Source organism: Ascidiella aspersa, chromosome 6 (genome assembly GCF_963924565.1).
Source record: "Ascidiella aspersa chromosome 6, kaAscAspe10.2, whole genome shotgun sequence".
Classification (NCBI taxonomy): domain Eukaryota; kingdom Metazoa; phylum Chordata; class Ascidiacea; order Phlebobranchia; family Ascidiidae; genus Ascidiella; species Ascidiella aspersa.
Window position 1 is genome coordinate 6422139 of NC_139452.1, and position 23453 is coordinate 6445591.

Here is a 23453-nt window from a genome sequence, read left to right on the forward strand (position 1 = left end):
ACAAAATCATTTATGTTTGCCTAATTTGTACATGGTAGGTTTCGCCAAATTTCGAAGGCAAAGTACAACCTGACAAATTTTTGTACCATACTTTGTAGGAGAGAAACTTTGAACGCTGGTTTTTTAAAATATCTATTGCATACCTTCACCCGCATCCATTTTTCCCATTGTAAGTGAAAACAGGACAATCGTCGCTGCCATTAAAAGCTGCATGATGGCCACCTTGCTTATGAACAAAACGAAATGGTTCAACTGTCCAAATCTATAACGGAAAAATCATAATAATCGTGTAAACAAACAATGTTTAGTAAAAGAGTAATACACAATCAAACATTCCCATTAAGAGAACTATGGTCAGCATGTTGGCTTTTTACGAAAACTGTCGCTCCAGACATTTGTTATTTCGTAACATTGTTTTATAAGATTATGATTTTGCGTCACAGGTCAGCTTAAATTATAAATAAACTAAAACGAAGTAACAACCAAATTATATCGTTAAGCTTTATTCCGAGTTAGCCACTATTTAGTTAAATAGTTATGATAAGAAATAAAGTTAAAAAATCAAATTGTAATCAACGCACCTGTATGAGAAGATTGTAATCTCAGAACAATTAACAGTTTTACGATACAGTTTCTTGCTGCAAGTAAATCGAAATCACACATAGTTTAAAATATTAAATAGTAAATTGCAACCAAAGCTTGAAGATGATTGGGGAGTTTATAACGTCCAACCGTAAAATACAACTAATTCTCTTAACTGGTGTATCCTACAATACGACTCATTCTAGAGTATCCTAAAATACGACTAATTCTAAAAAGTATCGTTTAGCCCTGTAAAGGGGAAACGGCCAAGCTTGGAAATCATTTAAGCAATTTGAGTCTCTCAATACAGCGGCTCTTACAAACACAAATGGTGACTTGCAAATGCACAACCTAAGATAGATTCAGTGCCAGGAGCAGTCTGCATGTAAAATGGCGCAATGCGGTTTAAAGTTTCGCAGAAATCCAACGGCAAGATGCATTAATTTAACCAAAACCAATTAGTTGTTAAATATACGCTTGATCAGTCCCATTAACAATGGCGAGAACCTGTACGACTTCTTATCTGTTTAACTAAAATCGGAACCCCTAATACATACTGTTTTCGGTCAAATATTATTTTTGCTATGCCTGACGCAACACTACTTTATTGGTATATCGTAGAATTTGACCCTTACGGGACAGTAAAATAACGTTTGAAATTTGTAAACCTTTGTGTTTCTTTTTGCATTTCAAAGTCTGGTTTGTTGAAAATCTACAGGGCCGAGGTAGTTTTGCGTATTTTTCTGGATTAAATAGACCCAGCGATTTGTTGTATACGTCGAAGGTAAATGATTCACGGAATTCAGAGTTGCAGGAGACAAAAAATTTCGCCCAAAAACGTAGTTCATTAAAGAGAGGTTAAGCATTGTTGCGAAACCAAGAAAGCTTAAAGTGAGGTCACATCCAATTTAACGTTCCGGTCTGTTGATTGAGTTGGAAAAACCCATGCCACGTTCAATTAACATCACGTATCAAAACAGCAACAAGTCGTAAACTTTACACGACTCAGCGTTGTTGACAAACCGGGTGCGAAGCGTAAAAAATAACCTTTTAACTGACTCATTTTACGGATTGATCTTTTATGTTCGTCAGTCGTGATATTATTTTGCACCTGGCGAATTTTCTCTTATGCGCATAGCGTTGTGAGTCACGTTTTTCTAAACCAGGGGATCTCAAACTTGGGTACCCGTAGCTTATCCCAGGGTGCGCGGGGTAAATTTCGGGGGTTCGCGAGCAAGTTCTTTTACTGAAGTGTTTCTTAACCTCTTTTCTCGACGACCCAAATTCTAAGCGTTGTATATAAGGCAAAGAGTCAGCGGCCAGATTTGCTTTACTAAACTTTTTAAAGCTTAAAGTGAAAAAAATAAAAATAAAGACAGTATAGAATTAATAAAGTAAATTTTAATAAACATATAGGATATATCTTCGTTTTGCTTCCGCAATTTTTCCGCAAATTTAGGCAAAATCTTGCTGAGAAACAATCACAATAAACCTATCCACATAAAACAACTTTAGTCGGCGACCCAACCAAATCAAACGGCACCCAAGTTTGCGTCGCGACCCATAGGTGAGCGGATGTAGGGCTTTTGTCTAAGGAGCTTGAAAAAGTTCAGCAATATAAGGAAGTCATACCGTGACGTCATAAAATAGTTCCTATTGAAAACGCCTGGTGTCCTCTACGAATTAAAATATGCTGGTATACATTACAGTCTAATCGCGCAAAATCAGTTTGTTTGGTGTAAATTGGGTAAACTAGTAAAAAATGTTGCAATTATAGGCCTATAGGGAAAGACCTCAATCACTTGGGTACGCCCTGGTTGCAGGTTAGTTTGCGAATAACATTTCCTTAATAGTTAAATTTTGGTTTTACTAACTTTATTTCCTATAGTTATTGCCCAACCTTGGCCAATTTGAATAATTTAAAAAAACGATCTGTAGCTTATTTAACTTTATTTTGGCGTTGTTATGTTTCGCTTTGCATGTGAGGCGTATCTACAAATCGACTTGCAAAACAACACGCGGGTCTCTATTGGAACACAAATTGGCCGCCATGTTTTGTTACGTCAGGGTTGCGATTGCCAGTCGAGCGAAAAGCGATAAAATCTTACGCATAGTTCTAGGTGCGGTTTTGCAGGAAGCGTCAAATAGAGTAGCAGTTTCAAAGGCAATTACCACGCCTGAGCGTGAAGCAATTTCCTGAAACCTAATACTGTCACTAAACGCCTCATGTTGTCGAATATCACTTTTTTTGCCAAGGGGACTTTTCCGTGTATCCAGTGACGCGTCTATACGTCAAAATTTTTTTTGACTTTTAAAAAGACCACTGGTTGTCATGCGAAATGTCAAGCTTTTAAATGTATTTTTAGCGGCAGATGTTTTCGCCTTGCCTTTTACACTGGACGACTTTTGAAAGTTAAAAATATGTCCCTTTGAACATAAAGTGCTTGGCATCCTATATGTGTGCATTTACAAACCCCCACGAAAACACGATTATTACAGCTTAACAGGGTCTAAAACTGATAGCTATATTCTTAGTCAGTAAAAACATTATAGGAAAAACGAAATTTCGGCGCGATGCTTAGAACTGCATAGAGCTTATTTTTCCTTCAAGCGGGATAGGCGAACTTTTTAAGACGCCGAGATGAGCGGCCAGATAAGCTCATAAACGCAAGTTTCATAGGTTATTTTTAAAACTCTCTTTTGTACTGTTCACTCCTTTCGAAATTAAAGTACTACAGAGTCTGTAACTGTAATTTACCTTACACTTCTGAAACTACACGAGCAAATATTTGTTAAAATGTTTTGATTTAATGCTAAAACCTATAAGCAAACACATGTTTACTTGATTTTTCCTATTCCTTATGTATTTAAGGCAATTCTATAATTAAAACAACGTTTATAAAACTTACTATAGAAAAGATAAGTTTAAAAAAATATCGGGCTACGAAGAAACGCTTACAACTTAAATTTTACTTCAACAATCGTCACACCCAAGCATTTTTTAATGTTACTTGCGGCATCACGTATATACTTCACTGTTAAAAGCCTCTACTTTCGTATTTTGCACAAGACTATCTTTGAAGTGAATAAAAAGCGTTTTAACACCAATACACTATGCACATACACCACAGGTAATGTATACTGCGTAGCAGTAATGGAGCTTGGTGACTCTGTTGTATTAGGCCCACTTACAGGAAAACCACTAAAAGTTCACCCACGTACATTTACAATTGTTCTATTATATGATTGCGCTTACTCAAAATAGTATGACAAAACGGCCATACCGTTTGACCCAAAGTATCTTCCCGACGAAACGCGCGCTAGTATTTTTTTTACAGTTTAGCAACCTTGAATCAATACGAATCAGTTGGACACGATAATTAATTACTAAACGTTTTTGTTAGTCGCAGAACAACTATCAATACCCTTAAACATGTAAGTATGGCCTAAAATAACACATTTCACTAAAGACTTATTTGAATGTCAAAATAGTGAAAAATTCCAGCAGGCTTTAATATGTGTATACGTGACCTTGACCAAATATAATTTCTGAACGAATAACCTCTAATAATCAATCAAGCAGTCCATAACAATATTTAACCAAGCAGTCCAAACTGGGTTTGGTGCCTTTCAACCTTTCACTGAGTTTTATACGCTAAGTTTACACAATGTGTTTCGTCTGTTTATATGAACTGTATTCGATATGTAAATTTCAAAACTATAATGCAAACACAATCCCCGGCTGAGTTTCACATTACCTCAGAGAACACGCGTGAAACAGAAAAAAATGAAACATTCTGTTTATCATTGTCAAACCAGAGGGGTGATGAAAGTTTTATTAAACTGCACGCGTCGCGCCACTGAAAATGCAGAGAATCCCTGTTGGAATGACGGTTCCCCCGACTATGTCTGTTAGCGATTTACATCACTACACTAGGTTGAAACGAGATCATCGATGCGCATATCCGCCGCAGACATGTAACACGCCTTCGATTTGCCAGCATAACATCCGTTTAAAAACTGGCGCAGATACCAAACCGAGTGACTTTAAAAGGGTAAACTTGCTTGGGGGTATAGTGTTGCCGGTATAGCATTCAATGTTGGCTTGAATTTGTAAACGCGACTTCATATCATGACGGGATGAAAATGTTTAGGGATGACGTCATCGAGTTACGTCACGACGTGACTTAACAAAACAATTAATCCTAAAACATTTGTTGTTGTTGTGCCTTAAATCAGACAAAAAGGTAGTACAAACAGATAAAAGTTTACGTGATTCCACCCCTCCCCCCCCTAAATGGGGTTTACATATGGATTTTTATTGCAACTTTCAGGTTGGTTTGTTTACAGTTATTTAGATGGCGTGATTTTGTGACGCAAAGTTAAAAACAAATCCTACTCAACAGGAGGAAATGGTAATTTGAAGTCGGCTGGTGTCAGTTGACCTGTTTTCAAAACACGTGGTAATGTGCAGGCGCGGATCTAGTATTTCAGTTTGGGTAGGGCCATGAAATTTTTTCAGATATGACGTCACAATTTTTTCAGATATGACGTCACAAAAGTATACCATTGCGTGACGTCATAATTCAGGTAAAAATAACATCGGCTGGCCGAATAAACTAACTCCTGCAAAATAACGCGAAAAACAGACCTTTTGAAAGCACAAAAAAGTAATAAGGTTAGCCTCTACAGTGGGCCGGTTTCCTAGTTTGACCCGGTATGAAGCATATCGCTGAAAGACGCTACCATGTCTATTCACTCTATTGTCTACACATCTTGCTTTTTCCCGAAAAGGCGAGAGCAACCGCACATGCTTCCGAAAAAGCGCCGAGGTCACGTCGCAATTAAACCATAGCGTTGTCTGCTGCGGTCAGCTGTGGTTCTTTCATGACACTTCTCTCAATTTTTAATTTACTGTAGTTGGTTTTTGCCAAATAAGGTTGCTGAAATGAGCAAAATTCGCTAAAAACAATTTGCTGAAAAGAGCGTATACTTGGTTTAAAATTCGAGTCCACACGTCGCCATCCCCCTACTACTATTAAAAAAGTGTAATAAAACTACTTTGAGAAAACGCGATAAAGTTTGATAGTTAATCTATTTTAGTGTTTGTTAACCATTTGGGGCACACCTGGCGAGCGAACCGAGCGCGATTTTTTTGGTATACCGGTATTTCTCTTGAGTTTTGTGTTTTTGTTATACATTTAAAAACAAATGGTTAAAAAATGTTTGTTGATTATGTTTGAATACGTTTTTTGTTTGTCCGCAACGCACTTGGCAGCTTTCCACGACGCAACAGTAAAGAAGCGCTGATCTAGTTCAAAAAGAGCATCAAAACGTAAACACACTGGATGTATAAAGATCATTAGCGCGAAGCGCGAAAATTTTTTGCATTTACACACTTAAAATAGTCAAAAAGTATTTAAAATGGACTCGTGTCTAATTTGTCAAAGAGGCGGCGGGCCGGATGAAGTATATTGGCAGGCTGGTTCTGATACAGATTTGCATTAACAACAAAAAAGCTTTTAATTGTACTTGGATATAAGTTAGTTATTATATAGTCGAGGTCAGCGTACGGTCACTTAAGCCGTCTCTGCAAATCTGAAAAACGCCGCTTTGCGCGAGTGCGCGAAACGAATTTTAACATTTTTTTGAAATATTCATTATATGGCGCCATAAGCTCGTACACCACTACTAGGCTTAAAAATGTGTCTAATTTTGGCGAAAATAGGCCATACTACCTAGGGAACCGCGAAAATAAGCTGCCTATTAAGTAAAACAAAATGTACATATTTTTTAGTTTTGGGGGCCATATCGCCCCCCCCCCTAGATCCGCCCCTGGTAATGTGTACGCGGTAGTTATGTAACAGCACGGCAAAACATTTCACGCAGTAGTTGGAAGCAGATTGCAACTATATATATAGACTTGTAATGTATTCACTTTAGCGTTTAATTTCGCGGATTCCATGGGCCTTATGATCTGTTAAAGTTTACCCACACACTTAAAGCATAATGGCTGGACGTTGAAGTAAGACGTAACAAGAATATGAAAGCCCATGCAGAAGTAGGTATCATTTTAAACGTTTCGATTAACTCTTCATTCATCTTCAGCACAGAAAATGACTATGTCGAAAAATAGGTGAATATCTACCTCTGTATGGACTTTAATATTCTTACTATACGTTTGTCCGTACAGCATAAGCTTCGCCCCGAATGCTCGTTGAAATAATGAAACGTAAAGGCGACTTATTTCTTTTTATATACACGTTGGTGGCTTTCTTACTGTCAATTAAGGCACCAATGCGTTTGTTTAGTGAATTTCGTTTCAAAACGCTTAGAAATAACAATAGTTTCTGAAGCTTATTTGAATATTGGTAACACTTGCTTTTCTGGGAAATTACATAAATGTAGATAGAAACTTAAATCACTCGATTGTATTTTTTTTCTGCCCAGGCTACATTTAAAATCTAGTTCTTCCTATATGTAAATGTGGTTTTATACCTATATCATGTTATCATTTTGAAACCACTCTTAAGCAGCGGACTAGCGGCCAAGCAGAAAAAAAATAGTTTTTGTTGAAAAGCTTGTTGAGACCTGAGCTAAATTTAATAAATATCGTTAACATTCGCCTTGTTTCGTATATTTGAAGTATAATGGAGCGAAAAGTTACAGCAAACAGCGCCTAGCATCAAGCAGGGCATACAATTTTCGTGACTATAACTACGATGATTACGATGCCAGTTAAAACCAGCGTAACAGCAACAACTGGTCCGCTGTCGTCTGCAGAGCTTGTGGTCGTAGCTAAACAAATAAGAAAAAAGTATTTAAACGCTCAAATATACATACAAAGGAACAATGCAAATAAACTCTTGTAACGCGCTATAGATCTTAACGCTTATCTATAGAATCTAGTTTGGTTGACCAAGTACAAAAACAAGTGTAGCGGAAAAACGAAATAACAAATAGTGAGAATAAATTAGAGCAAAAGTTAGAAAACCCAAAATAATTTGACATATCTAAAAAATATCAAGTGATAGAAACGGTAGCCGTTCGATACTAGGGTTGTATTGGTGTCGGTCAAATAATAAATTAATATAGAAAGTTTAGCCTCGATTTCCGATTAACCCTGAGAATCTACCTTGAAGGTTAGTTTAAGAAAATAGTGGTTGAACAACTAAAGGTAACTAAACTGACTGTTAAAGCAAATTTTGCCAAATTTCGTGATAACACAGGTTTAAAATATTAACCCAATCGTTTTGGCCGTATAATGACGTCATATTGTACTTTTTATTCAAAATTTGGGGGATCAGTATCGAAATAAAATATCAAGTAACGGACAACCCGAGTTAAGGGAACTGCAAAACCTTTTTCTGGTTATTTGTTCCTTTAGATTAAGTAAGAAGGCACACACGGATAATTAGAGCCGAAAAACAAAACGTGTCAAACTATGCAACACGTAAAGGAACGCACATTTTGACAAGTAATTAAGAAGACTTAAGGAATTGTGAATAAAAATAAAAAAAAATTTATAAAACTGAAATAATTAAAAAAGGCGTTAACGTTTTCTTCACTCAACTTACCCACGATACCCGTTGTAACTGTGGTTGTTGCTTCTTTCGTTGTTGCTGCTGGAATTGTTGTTGTTGGCATAGTTGTTGTTGGCGTGGTTGTTGGCGTGGTTGTTGTTGGTGTGATTGTTGTTTGAGTTGTTGTTGTTTGTGTGGTTGTTGGTGGTGTTGTGGTTGTTGTTTGAATTGTTGTTGTTTGTGTGGTTGTTGGTGGTGTTGTGCTTGTTGGTGTGGTTGTTGGAGTTGTTGTTGGTGTGGTTGTTGTTGTTGGCGTGGTTGTTGGTATGGTTGTTGTTGTTGGTGTTGTTGTTGTTTGTGTGGTTGTTGTTGGTGTTGTTGTTGTTTGTGTGGTTGTTGTTGGTATGGTTGTTGTTGTTTGTGTGGTTGTTGTTGGTATGGTTGTTGTTGTTGGTGTGGTTGTTGTTTGAGTTGTTGTTGTTTGTGTGGTTGTTGTTGGTATGGTTGTTGTTGGTGTTGTTGTTGTTGTTGGAGTTGTTGTTGTTGGCGTGGTTGTTGTTGGTGTTGTAGTTGTTGGGGTTGTTGTTGTTGGTGGTGTGGTTGTTGTTTGAGTTGTTGTTGTTTGTGTGGTTGTTGTTGGTATGGTTGTTGTTGGTGTTGTTGTTGGTGCTGTTGTTGTTGTTGTTGGAGTTGTTGTTGTTGGCGTGGTTGTTGTTGGCGTTGTAGTTGTTGGGGTTGTTGTTGGTGTGGTTGTTGTTTGAGTTGTTGTTGTTTGTGTGGTTGTTGTTGGTACGGTTGTTGTTGGTGTTGTTGTTGTTGGTGTGGTTGTTGTTTGAGTTGTTGTTGTTTGTGTGGTTGTTGGCGTGGTTGTTGGTATGGTTGTTGGTGTTGTTGTTGTTGGTGCTGTTGTTGTTGTTGGAGTTGTTGTTGTTGGCGTGGTTGTTGTTGGCGTTGTAGTTGTTGGAGGTGTAGTTGTTGTTGTAACTAAGTAAAAAAAGTTACATAAATGTAAAACGGGGTAACTGTAAACGTTTTATTTTGATATATAGGCAACAATCGCTCACCTGGCGCTGCTGTTCCGGAGCAAAGCTGGTCAACACAAGTCAGTCCGATTTGACATTCGGAACACGTGGTGCCGTTCTTGTACGGATTCGCCACGATCGTAAGGCTGCCATGCCGTCTGTAAAGCATGGAGTACACAGGTTTTTTTTTAAGGTTTGGTTTGGGTAACCGCTAAGTAGTTTTAAAAGACCGCAAGTGTTTCATTTAAATACCAAAAAGTTGCAAGTCCAAAATTTGGGAAACCGCTGGAGAAATTTGGTTGACCGTTTCGGTCCCCCAAAACACCTTAAAAAAACACTGGGAGTACATACTAATATTTCCTTAATTTTGATAACGGCTTGATAGATTGTGAAACACAATAATGTTAGCGCTATATTGGTTGTATAGAGTCATTTTTGTGTTATACTCTTAAGTTAAGGAAAAGTCAACAATTCTACCTAATTCTGTTTTAAATTTTTGAAATTGGAAATAGACAAATTTGCTAACGATTAAATAAATGTTCGTCTTAAGCAAATTTGTCTTATCAAACATAACGTTGACTTAAACTTACAATATATTTCCCGCCGGCCCATAGTGGCATACAATGATGAAGCCTTGTCCATTACTCAGAAGATTGCTAATAAAACAAAAACACGTTTTGACCGTTTTGGAAGGCCAGTAATAAATTTAGATATTGCAAAACAGGTTCAAGAGAATACAAGTTGATTTTTTTAATTTAGCGTTTATTGAAGATTTCTAAACACGCAAACACACATTGTCACAAGTGTCAGTAACCGCATTTTTTTAATAAAAATACATTGCAGAAAGCCAACCTATCCTAGCCGAACACAAAATAGGATGCTTCGTTAAATAAACGCTCATAATCTTTTTTAAATAAACGCTTATATTCGTTTTTTAAATAAACCCTCATATATTGTCATTTCGACTAAAGTACTTATGCAAACTTACTTGCAGAGGGCATAGGCGCACCCAATCTTGTACGAAGTGGCCCACACAACCTGTGTGTAATGACCGCACTTTTGACCAGCAACACATAGGCCGGTGAAGTAATTGTAATAGGACACCTTAAAGAAAAAGACAAGGTCAAGTTGTATCGTATATTGTAGAATAAATATCATGAAGAAAAGTCTTTATGTTTTCAGTTACGTCCACATCCAAATTTGAACCAACACTCTTCATCGATTGATAGTTTTTTTTAAGCTAACGAGATATGATAAATTTTGTTCAGACCCAATGTTAATATTCAAAATGTCGTGTATTGAGTTTCTGGTTTCCATGTTGCCTTATAAGTTACATCGACGGTTATAAAAATGTTGCCGGTGAAAGTGAAATATGTCAATGTCTATTTTCGAGTGCTGCCATCCACAAAAACAAAGCCAAAGAAATGACTACAAACCTCATTGAACCAGTCTTGGACTATATTGCTTGGGTTGACAATTCCTGATTTCGCTATGTTTTCGCCAACTGACGAGAACTCCGCTGTGCTCAGACCAGAGCTGTGATCGAAACTACATTCTCTGTAAAATCAAAGCCCGTAAGAAATATAGTTTCTGTATAGCAGTCGGTTTGGTAGCCTGTATAGGAAGGTCTTGGTATCATTCCTATGCCGATACCCCATATTTTATGCAAACTAAACGCGAAAATTACTATGGTCACGAAAGACCATTTGATCAATTTGAAACGAGGATACGAAATAATTTCATGTTGTTTTAACTAAATTTAAAAATTACTTTTTAACGTTGAAAACGCAGAATTAGTTTGCAAACTATAGCTGAAATGTTTTGGTCTGCACTAATGCCACCCTATAGTATCGGACGGGTACCGGTAATATAACTATAGGAATGAGTTATCGGTTCCGATCATATTTTTGTGAAACTATACTCTAAATAGAAAAGCACGCCATGTCTTATGCTGTATTAATTATAAAGGTAAAGTTACACCGAGCACTGTTAATTAGGGGTTTCTTTAATGTCATAAAGCTAGGTAAACCCAGATGCGTATTAAAAAACAATTCAAAATAGCGAGAAACCAATATCGTCGAACAAGATTTAAACGAAGGCAAGAAAGAAGAACTTGTAATATTGTTTTAAAATATTTTAATACTGTCTGACCTAAATTGCTAGCTTTGTTAGAGTATTCTGCTGTTATACTGACCAGAAATTAAGTTCGACATTTATCTTGCAAGGGCCAAGGTGATTTCCATTATCACATATTCAGTGCAACGAGGGCAAGAAGGCAATTTAGGTGCATCAATTTTAACCGACCTGGTATAGTTGCTTGCAAGATCAGCGAGGGCTGTGTCCCAATACATCTGCCTCATGTTGCTGGCTGTTGGATTGCTGACAGTCCTGCGTAGGCTGTTGTGTTTGTTCACAATTTCCTGCTGCTGTTCGGCCGTGAAGGGAAGAGCAAAGATAAGGTCACCTGGCGCTCTCTTTTGTCGTCTCCGGCCTGCATAAATTACCCAGAACCAAATAATAAAATTCAAAGTTCAAAACCAGACAAAAAATTTTTTTGACTTTTTTATCATTTTTAATTTTTGTTTTAATTTTTATTTATTTTATTATTACTTTGCCATGTATATTTATTTTCGTTTACTTATAGAACGAATATATTCCTTTAAAAAATACCTGATCCTGGTTCTAATCGGATTTTAAACTTTTAATTTTATTTGTTTCTATACGCGTCAGCTGAATAACGATCAACAAGTAGAAATCTGCTGTCAATGGAGTTACAGTCAATACAGATACGCCATTTTATAGCCAGGGATAGTTACTTTTCGTTGTCAGTTAAAGTGGCCTTTCGACTGCTTTGTGCCGCAATTTGGTTGCATAGGGTTCGTCGTGGCCCTTTTACAGACGAGTTCTAAGCAAATAAAAGTTGTTCTGGCTACCTTTTTAAGAGTGTTTTTTTTGTAATAAATCACTAAAAGCAACTCTAAGGGGTTAACTCGTGCCTAGTGACTCGCTACTCGGGTTGACGGAGTTGGTTTGTTTAACTAAAGTCGGAATGGAAATTCGAGACTCGAGTAAGACCCTCAAAATTACTCGCGAGTCCGACGTGCGCTTGCGTTTCGGAGTCAATTAGGGACCACTTAAGCCTCACATTGTAAATCGCAAAAGTAGAAGAGCATAGAGAGTATAATATTTTTTACCCGACAGGGATTGTTATATAAAAGGAATATAAAAAATATTGCTAAATTTCTATCCCAGTTTACCCAAAAGAATTCGTCGAACTCGACACAGAATTGTTTTATTTGGCAAGAGTCATGACGCGAGAGGCAAACTCGCCCTATTTTTTCCTTGTGTTATACGAAGGCGGGCACATGTTTCGTATTCGGGTTATTTTTAACCGACTCTGTAGCCCTGCTGAAAGTACTGACCTTTAGATTGAATTACACCGCCATTCAGATTTTGGAAATTCCATGTGAACAGAATGATCGTTGCTATAAGAGTTAGACGCATCGTAGACTGGAAAAACATAAAATAGGTTATTTAACACAATGTATACGCAATAAGTTGGTATTAAGTTAGTTGGGTGGTTGTTTGCTTTAAATTTCGTACCTACCTTTTGTCGATGATCCCTTATCCACGTATTAGGCTAAACACGTTCTAATATTGATTTCTGAGTAAAAGAAAGTACAATTATTGATTGCCGTTGACTGAAACGTAAAGATACACAATATGCATTTCTGTGAAGGCCTTTCTGAAATCGTACTGGCCAACGGTAGCGCCTTATATAAAACACCTTCGTGGCAGAACGATGATCCCGGTGTAACCGGAGGTCGTGAGTTCAAACCTCACCGCGGGACAGTTGTTTTTCTAGCCTGGCCTTGCTTGCGCTATGATCCTGTTTAGGCTGATTAATTTTGGAAAAGCCTTTCCGACTGCTTTCTGTCGTCTGAAATCGGTTACTTTGTTCTGTAATGTTGGATTAGCAAATTTTTAAACAACGAAATATTGTCATTAGAAAAATGTTATCCGTTCGTAATTATCCCGCAAAAACAAAATCCTTTGAACGTGCTATAAACATTACAGTTGCTTTGGGTGCATTTGCAACTATAAATGGTCCACATGTTTTGTACCACAATGCAGCATAAATTAAACAGATAGGCATTTAAAGGATAATTGGCTTATCACATATCAGAAAATTTTAAACCTTACTGATCATGTATATCATTCCAAATAAATACCAAGTTTATACTAATATTTTATCCAAGAACCAACTGCAGATCGTTCCAAACGAGTTACTTTTCAATCGATTTAATTAATATTATTATAATTGCCAAGGCAAAGAGTTCCAAGTCTTTTGGAAAGCTCTTGTTTTAAAATTCTGCACGACAATTTCTCTAAAGCTATTGTTTTCTTTTTCAGAGCAAGGCAACTTAAAAACGTACGGGCTTCGTTAAAAGAAAAAATGCACTTTTAAACCTCGATTTGATTTTTTCCCCCGAAACCGGACAAGCGCCAACCTTTACTCTGAACTTAAAACCTTTTGTTTCGCGAAGTTTTTTGTGTCCAAAACGTTTCGCCTCAACAGTTGCCCAAAATATCAGCCTTTGTCGTGTGAAATGCAGTTCAGATAGGTGGAACCGTTGCGACATTTAAAGCCACCGGTTTCAGGTCTGCTGGCTAGCGTTTGCAATTAGCTAACCTGAGCCGAACAAGGGCATCGATCACCGTTTCCGCACGAATAACCACGCTCCAGTGCAACTAGCTATTACCCGGCGTTCGGTCTGCGAAGCGTAACCGACCACAGTTGTAACAAATAATGGTCTTGAGGCTAAAATGCCGGGGTGTATAGTTCTAGCCTAAAACCCCAGATGAATCTCTAAATGGGAAATAGATCAGGCCTATACAACGTAAGGCCCGTGGGAATGATTTACCCGCATATGGATGCGGTACACGAAATAATGTGAAATAGCATAGACTTGGTTGTGTATTGCGTGATCATACTTTATAGTTGCTGTAATGTACAGTATGGCGCAAAAACAAAGTGCTCAGTTTGGTCATGCGTATAACACTTGTATTGTTCTTTACTTTTTTCTACATACTGATGATGCCTCATTTTGCGGACAAAAATAGTTGTCTTATAAATGACTGTCTTTGATCAAGACAGGAAAGTCTAAAGAAAATTTGCTCCCATTTGAAGTCATTGTCGTCATTTAGATGTAAGGGTTTGGTTATATCTTCTTGTTTTAAACATTCAGTTTGCTCGGTAAATTAGTTTAGTAGTAGGCCAATTAAGAAGTGAGCAAATCTTTCAGTTCCGGGTTGAATTGCAAGATTCGCTATATATAGTTATATACGTATACTCACTTAACGTGTGGAGAATTTTTGCGTAGCGATAGTACGCGGAGTATAGTCTGTTGTTGGGGCTACAACACAGCAAGAATATGTAAAAGCGTGGTTAGATCAACTATCATTTCTTATTCCGTTTCCAATATCTTTTCCGTCGTTTGGGGGAAATCTGTTCAGGTCGAAAGCGCTATGCATCACATGGCTTGTGGCTTATAAACTCTAGAAAAGCAATTCGATAAAATTAGACTGTGAATGAGTCAAGTATCCTTTCAATTAGAAAGTTTTACCAATTCAAATCAAATAAAACATTTTTGTTTCGCTTCGTGCAATTATGCTGTGTTTGAGCTGAATACTTAAGCACGAGCTCGATCGACAACATCATATGTTAGTTACAATAAATATTATATCAGTATACTGATATAATCATTATACATACTGATATAACCCTCAGTATGCGGTCTGCAAAGTTTTTCTTAGCTTTTACGGCCTTTCTATTATTTTAAGTTCTACAGGCCTGGTTTAAATCGTGGCTTTTAGATCCAATTCCCAAATATTATTTGTTAAACGAATGGCGTAATTAAATAAGAAAGGGCTAATACATTTTTCGTTGCTTACTGCAAATTTCGTGTGTCGGTTTTCTCTTTCACAAAATGGCAATGACGAAGGAAAACTCGAAACCAAAAAAAATGTTATAGCAATGGAGCATGAATACATTTTGCCGTTCAAGCCGTCGCACAACCGAACGTTTGTAATTGTAGCACGCCGTGAAACGCAAATCAAATCGGCGGCTTTTGTTGTGGAGTTTCGTCAAATCGGGGAGCTCTTACCAGCTGTAAGCCAAGGAGCAGCATACAACGCACAAGCCCAGGTGCTGTGCAGACCGCGGCTATAAAGAAGGCAATTTCAAGGGTCTTTAGCACACGCTTGGATAGAGCCGTTTACCGAGGACTCAAAAGCTGAAGGCCGCTAAAGGTTGCCTTGTTTTATGTTCAACAGCTTGGGGTATCGCGTTTTTTCGCTTTTGCGGTTGTCGCGACTTACCTGCGGTTTTTGCTGGGGCAGATAGACCTTGTCGCCTTCTTTCGCGCGATAAGGTTAACTCAATCAACCTGCGACCCTTACTAAAACACGGCGCTTTACATCAAAACCGTGGCTCACTGATTTGTTTGTGTGATTTTAAGTGACATATTTCACAGTGCACGCTGACTATGAATTTTCTTAAAATTGAAAAAAGCTTTCAATGCAATCAAGTGAAAAGTCTCCTTTAAAATGCTTCTAATGTCTTGTTTAATGTGCGTCATTAGCTTTATTTAAATACATTTAGGGGTATTCATCACTGTATTACGATTACCATCCAAATTTTTCGCCAAAGATCTTTGACTTACAACACTTTCTCATAACCTCGTTAATTAAGTCATCTAACGCGAAATATTGACGGCCCAGATACTTGTGTGAAAATATAGTGAAAATATCCTTTTCCTAGTCGTATACATTCTGGAAATTGGCGTAATTTAGAACTGTTGGCGTGATTCTTTGGCGGCCACAAGCACCTGAAGGAAATTAAATGACTCTTTTAGTACAAGTTTGCCGAACAGCTTGTATTAATTTATGTATATACGTCAATGGTTTATGAACTATGTGGTATCCGCGAAAACCTAGAAAGTATATTCAGAGCTTTGCGAAACACTTTTTATCGTTATACCAATCGACAACTTATGTGCACAATAAATATAGTTTCTCTATCGCTACTGGTTCGAAATTTGTGACAAATGCTTGACTTCTTTTTTAACTTATTTTAAATCTTTTAAGGGGCCGCCATATCCATGGAGTCGAACCGGTACTAAACCGTATATTTTGGAAGAACCTGAACCTTAACCGAACCCAACCTGTGAAAAATATCTGTTCACTCCAGCATGACGTCACAACTTGTATTATACTAAGTCGAGTTATGCTATATTCGAAATTTTATGAAAAAAAATATTTATTGAATAAAATGTCCAAAGAGTTGCTTGTTTTAAATACGTCATAAAAAATTAAATTAATTACGAGTGCTAATTTTATAAGTTTTCTCTACATTTGTCAACGCAACAAGTGTATTCAAACCGAAACTTTATGAACCGGTTTTAAAAATAAATTTAGTTAAAGCGGATTTGAACCGGAACTTTGAATTGCTTAGAACCAAAACTAAACCAGATTCCGAAAAACATCTTGAACCCGAACGGAAGTTACACCGGAATTGGCAAAAAGTTCGACTCTCTGATTCTTATATTCAAAAATAATATAAACTATGTTGTATTTAATGTTTTTATTTATTTAAGATAATTGGTTTGTTGTAATACCGGATTGTTAGTGTATCACCAGTGGTGTGTATCACGTTACGGCGTTTTAGTCTATCAAAGGTCTTATAACATGCTAAAATTTTAAAGCGATCCTACGTTATTATAACAGTGCTATTTTTTCGCAACCACTTCTCGCGAATCAGATTTCGAATAGGGCCAGCGATAACACACTCTGATGCAGCTTGACACTAAACGCATCAATCTTTCGACAATTTGTCGTTAATTTGCGCAAACTGCATCTCGGCGAACTAACCGACACTAAAGATAAGACAGAACGGTAATGTTCCACTTTTGAGCCAGTATATGTGGTTGAAAAAGGCAATTTACCCAGTTGTTGGCTGTCATTTGAGTATGGGCATCCAAGAGTCAACGTTCGCAGTTGTGACGAGCTAAATTCGCAATCCAGGTGCTTAGTGCGTAGGCTTTCGGTGTAATAACTTTCTCTAATTATGACTTGACTTATAATTTATTGAAAAAGACTTAACAAATGACTTAACTGCCTTTGCACAAACGCAATACATGAGTTGCTTATGTTCCTATATCCCCTTTCCTTAGCATTCTCACGAGACAAGGAGAATCCTAAGAGAAGGGGATATAGGTTTAGTTTTGAACACATTCGTATTATAGCGCCTAATTTTAAGTATAATACCTCTCCTAATTAAACTTTAATAAAATAAACGAACTGTCTATCGTGTTCTTAAAATTACTTATTTATAGCGTCAGTTTAGACCAGCGCTTCTCAACCGGTGCGCCGTGGAAGGCTACCAGGTGTGCCGCGAGCAAAAAGAAGAAAAAATAATATGTTTAACATATATATATATATAGAAATGTATATATATATTACTTTTCCATTTTGCTTAGCTCATTGATTTCACAGTACTTCCAAGTAGAAAACATAATAAGACGTACAAAGTAGCAATATCTTAATTAGATAATCTATAATACCATAATATTAAGACCACCGACATAATAACGCCAAATTCGCAGTAATCACGACAGAATAATTCGCAGTAATCACGACTAAAATATCGCGCCAAATTCGCAGTAATCACGACTAAAATAGTCTAGATAAGGCCTTAACATGTCAAAATAAGTCCCAAATTAATCTCAATAAGACTTAAATAGACAAAATAACGCTAAGAGTGTAGGGAAAGGGTATGGGATATTTTGGGGCCATTTGGCTGGCATTGGCCGTTTGTTGTCGCCATTTGGGCGCCGCTATTTTGGCCCCGGATTTTTTGCCCCTGTTTTGGCTTCAATTGGGTTAGGGTTGAAATTATCAGGGAAGTTGGTTGCAGTTATGGGTGGGGTTTGGGGTTAGATAAAAGGTGGCATAAACCTTATTTTTGCAATTTAGGTCTGATTCCGATTTCGTCATTATTACGACTATTAGGTATTAGTCTATTTACGCCTTATTCCTAACTGTATTTTGTTCCGAAGTTGATGTTGTTTCAATTTTGGTCGCAAGGCTGGAGATCCTTTAAAGATTTGCAATTATAAAACCTATATAATGAAAATTGACACCAATTTAAAACAAATGCCGGTACACCTCAAAAATTTCGCGCTCGCTACGCTCGCAAGCTGCGCCGACAGGTTTTTATATGTCTCTAGATGCGCCCCCAAGTAAAAAAGGTTGAGAAACACTGGTTTAGACGTTTCTTTATGATGACACATTTTGACGTAAGTTTGTGACGTCATTTTACGACGTAGCTTTGTGACGTCATCTCGGATAAAAATTTATGACCCCAAACCAAAATCTTTGGACCCGCGATTGGGGAAAATTTTTAAGTAAGCAATAAATACATTTCTTGGCGTTTTCGTTCTTAAGCGTACAAATGTTTATATTGCTAAAATTAAACAGCGTTACACGGTTTAGTTGTAATGAGATCCTGTCGCAAAAGGGTTTTTGTGTGCGGCGAAATAGACACTGCTGTTATATGGATTTGACAAGGGCATTTTAACTGGCATGGTGTTGACCCCTTGATTCAGGCTCGGTACCACAGCATAATGTTAAGTTTTACATATTTGGCTAAAACATAAAACCAGGGCTGCGGAGTCGATTTAAACTAACCCGAGTCCGACTCCCGAGTCCCGAGTCGGGGTCCGACTCCGGTCAAATGTGCGATTTCGCCCAGGCCCGTATTCAACCCTGACTCTACAGCCTGTATGCCGCCGATTTACGTAATTCAAATAACGTGGATATTCAGCAATCGACTTATCAGGATGTCGTATAGTTCATACACTCACAATACATGGTTGGAAAATATTCCACCAAATGCTTATCCACCTTTACAACTACCAATTGGCGGCTATATTACTTTTAAAATTTGGTAATGCGCATGCGCATGTCGGATTCGGTACTCGGGTAGTTTTACGAGGTCTTACTCGAGTTCCGAGACCGAATCCAGCAAAACAAACCGACTCCGACACCCGTCGAGTCCCGAGTCAGACTCCGACACCGCAGCCCTGCAAAAAAACACAGTGGTCTCCGAACGCTAGATTTGGCAATCTTTTCACTGGACCGCAAGCTTAAATGCCTGAATATTTGTCCCAATGCGCAAATTACCGCAATTCAACAAATATACACCGAGAAAAAAAGTAATTTGTAAATTTTAAAACGAGTAACAGCTCATGGTGACGTTATACAGCTTATGGATGGACACGTAATAAACTCATTTTGACGTCATTAGACAGCCTCGTCGATTAAGGGGCGAAGGAAAACCCCCCACAACCTCTGTTGCAAGATATGCGCTGTTTTACATATGGCCATTACAACTGCACAACCCGGAACACGTCGAAAGTCGTCGTACGATTTGCTGGAAAAAAGAGCAGAGCTTTTCACTTTTCAGTACTTGCGATTGGTCCACGTAACACGCTGAGCAAGTGGTTTCATAAATACAACAGTCGGGTGTGAATCAGCTAATCCGCATTTTAAACGGCAAGCTTGTCAAAAACTGGGCGACGTCATTCGTTATCTGTGCGACGAATTTGTAAAATAGCTGATGCTATCAAAATTCGTCGATTCATCGTTTTTGAAAGGTCGGTTGCGTTTGGGATAATTACTTCCACATTCAGTCTATGGAGATGTCATATATTTGACCTTCAAATCCGATACCGATAACCGTTATTGTGACGAAAAAATCCAAAACCAAATGACGTCATTATACCGTCTTCCTGAAGTAGATTCGGCCCAAATGAAAACTTTAAAAGAAAATTATTTTCAGCTTATTAGGCCGAAATTTGCTTTGGCGTAAAAAAGTCATTATCTGTAGTTGTTTGGAGCTAAGCTGCATTAAAAGTCATGAATTTAAAAAGTTATGGCGAAGTTAACAAAAAAACTCTCAGAAACGCTTGTGTCGTCGTTGTGAAACATACTGTTTAGTCCGCACACAGATTTACTTAATTTTTCATTTTAATAAAAATAATACTTACAAGAGTGGGAATTACACTTTTTCGGTTTACGGAACAACTGCTTTCTCATCACGCATTAGGTTAATAAAACCGAAATAAAAAAGAAGTTTTGCTATTTCATGTATTTTACAATTATGATGCATTACTTTAAAAATATTTTGTAATTGTCCTGCTAAGACTAATTTTTTTATATACAGACTTCAAAATGCACTTGAAATGTAAGGCTAAACACTTAGATGTAGCACGGTAAAAACAGGTCACGCTGGTGCCGATCTAGCGTTTAAATTGCAAAATAGGATGCCGTATTCTGACACTACTCCTTATTTTTCTCCAATGGAAAGTTATATAGAAAGGTGAATTTTGGTTATTTGAACAACTAGCACAAACAATGTTGAAATTGTTTTAAATATCGGTATTAAACTTTTGTTTTGATGACAATACAATATATGGTACAGCATTATCTAAGTATTTGAAATATAATTTTTTGTCTTGAGTGATTATTCGTTTACAGGTAAACAAGGAAAATCTACGTTATAAAGTTAGAAGACAGCAGACACAAAAATACTGAAAATAAAAAAAAATAAAAGCATCGCAATAACTTGTAGATAATGCGTTCACAATTGGAAGATAGCGTTGAAAATTTAATTTTCCACCCACGCTGGTAGGCTGTTACCCGGGAGAAGCATGTTTAAAATATTTTGAGCCTTGAGCCTTCTAAAACCAGTTCTGGACACCATTGAAGTCTGACATACGTTGGTAAAGGCATCGAAGGGTGTTAAACTGACAAGCATTCAGCCTCGGGCAGCAGACAGTTGTTTTGCACAAAATAAACATGCAGGTAACTTCGTCGTATATGCTAATGGAAAGGGGCCAAAGCCTATCTCGAACAATTTTAAACTGTGTGCAACTTAACACACAGAAGAATGCTGCGTACAAAATTGGGCTAGCGGTTGAATTACAGTGCTGTGAAACCGGCTCAATTTGCAGGAAATTTGCTTATCGTTATCGATCCAATCACACAAACGTCCTGCCGAGATCTTGACTCTTTGGAAACAAATTGCTGACTTTAAGAAAAGGTCGAACCGTTTGACTTTTTCCGGTCAGGTTCGGTTACGATTGCGGAAAAATTAACCAAAACCGGTTCCTAATCTTCCGGTTCGGGTTTGGTTTGACTCCCTGCTTTAATACGAGCCAGTGATCTACTTTCAGAAGCTCACGTCAAACTCGAAGCAAAAGTTACACGTAATGCGTTCTTTGCGTGACCACGTTGCCAATAGATACTGCGGTTTCTAATAGATTGAGATCGTATCTTGGTCAAGTTTGTACATACTGTATATAAGCATGTCTGGACAAGACAGGCAACAATTTTTGGCGAGTTTGCGAAAAAGTCGTGCAGTCTACGGCTTGTAATGTGTGCTAATGCGGTTTGGTATTTACTGGCCATTAAGTTATTCTTCGTTAACTTGAGGGCGTATAGCATAGGTTATACCTTATGACGCCTGGTCATTTGCTAAGAATAAAAGAATATGGTTTAAATTAATGTCTAATAGAAACTTGCAATAGATTTTAATTCCAAAGTTATTCTTCGTAATTTTTGGTTAACTGCGAATAAATTTGTTGGATTGAACTAGAAAATCCCAGTATTTGAACTCATAAGATTCATAGCCATAAAATATCAATTAATTGAGAAAAACATAGTTCATATGTTAAATTTTACTTTATAGTTTATTTAAATGGTTTGGTATAGCAGTGTTAGACAAGTTTTCCACGCCCAAATTAAATATTTTTTAAAGTAAACCGAAGATTGTAGCTGCACATCTAAAAGTTGTTTAACTAGTTCTGGTCCTGAGTTTGAGTGAGACCGTTCGCGTATAAATGTCGTTCAAATCACTTAAATTCACTTAAGTTAGTTTACAACTGACTTTACATGGACTTAGGTTATTTTAAAAATGACTTGACTGGGACTTACGTCATTTCAAAATGACTTGTTACAACACTGCCATGAATACAGAGCTTTCCAAACTGGGATGGCCAATCTGTCCAGGATTGTTTCTTAGAGATCGTGCTGGTGAGCGTTTTTAATTCTTTGTTAGTACAAAACTTCCTTTTTATTTAGATCAATAAAGGAATACCTCAACAACATCCTTGAAAACAATGAAGATTCTCTTTGTTCTCGGTTTAGTTGCATTGTCTTACGCTCAAGTGCAGAGTAAGTTAATTACCTTTTCAGTATATGTTGGTGTTTTTCGCCTAATAATTCTGTTGCTGTTATTCGTAGTTGAAGTCCTTTCGCCAAGTGTTTTATGTGCAGTGTACAACCATAGCCTGTATTTTCAAGTTAGTTTAGTATTCGCTGTTCCTAAAATATGGCTTGCTTTGTTAAACTGTTGAAATTGGTGTGTTGCGCCTGCCAGCATTTTGTGTCATACGATTAGGCCTCTTATAAATAGAGTAGTACCCACCATTTGGGCTTACTGCACTTTATAGTAAAGCTTAACCTGTAATATAGCATTGTTTTGAGTGGTTTACTGTAATGTCACAATCCATTACATTAAAAGAACAACACGCTGACTCTGGACAATTGAGAAACGTTTTCGTTAATAATTGCACTATAACTATACAAAACGAGATGGTATAAGAGGGTTATAGAACAATCCAAGAGTTAAAATAATCAAAGATGAACATATTCCCAGTATCTCTGGACATTATAAAGCGCTTCTCGGATTGCCGACAAACAAGATGGTTACCGCATAGCTTTTAGTATTCTGCCGTTCGCACAAAACAGTGCTGGGCTGCTATTTTTTGACACAATCTGTTTTCTTAAGATATCTTCGTGTTGGACGCAACCTCGGAATCAGAACTACCGCCAATACCGAAACTTTCGGCAGGACCAAACACTTGCTTCGCCGGCGAAGAACGAAACGGGGTGGTGACCAGCTTCTCAGTGGTGAATTGCAGCTTCTCAGACGTAAGTTGAACGTATAGGGAACCTCGTGTTCGCTCCAATCGGACTTTGCGGAAGACTCGGCGAGATTCGAACTGGCGACCCCGGACAAACAGGATTGTTATTCTACTAATTAAGCTATATCCACGCTTTGTAATTTGCCAAAACGAATAAATGGTGACCCATGCTGCGTGCAGCAGATTAGCTCGCCTGTATAGCTTTATTTAATTAGATTAACAGTGCGTATAGTCGAGAAAATGTTATCTATATTCCGAGAACTTTTTGTGGGATA

The 23453-nt window shown here is 37.5% G+C and overlaps 1 protein-coding gene across 1 annotated transcript; it reads right to left on the reverse strand.

Moving 5' to 3' along the window:
• Window positions 1-7184: 7184 nt before the first annotated feature.
• On the reverse strand, window positions 7185-12631 carry LOC146139385 (uncharacterized). Its single transcript, XM_083392421.1, has 6 exons — window positions 12550-12631; window positions 11432-11618; window positions 10564-10684; window positions 10116-10231; window positions 8160-9089; window positions 7185-7380 (listed from the first exon to the last, which is right to left on the reverse strand). The coding sequence occupies exons 1-6, from the start codon at window positions 12629-12631 to the stop codon at window positions 7185-7187; spliced, it is 1632 nt and encodes a 543-aa protein (XP_083248547.1).
• Window positions 12632-23453: the final 10822 nt, after the last annotated feature.

What these genes read in the sequence shown, in the direction of transcription:
- LOC146139385 (XM_083392421.1), bottom strand. Translation starts at nt 12,631, where the DNA reads ATGCGTCTAACTCTTATAGCAACGATCATTCTGTTCACATGGAATTTC. An exon ending in TCCAAGACTGGTTCAATGAG is followed by an intron (nt 10,232 to 10,563) that starts GTTTGTAGTCAT and finishes TTTTTCTTTAAG; the next exon opens with GTGTCCTATTACAATTACTT. An exon ending in TGCGCCTATGCCCTCTGCAA is followed by an intron (nt 9,090 to 10,115) that starts GTAAGTTTGCAT and finishes TTTTTTACTTAG; the next exon opens with TTACAACAACAACTACACCT.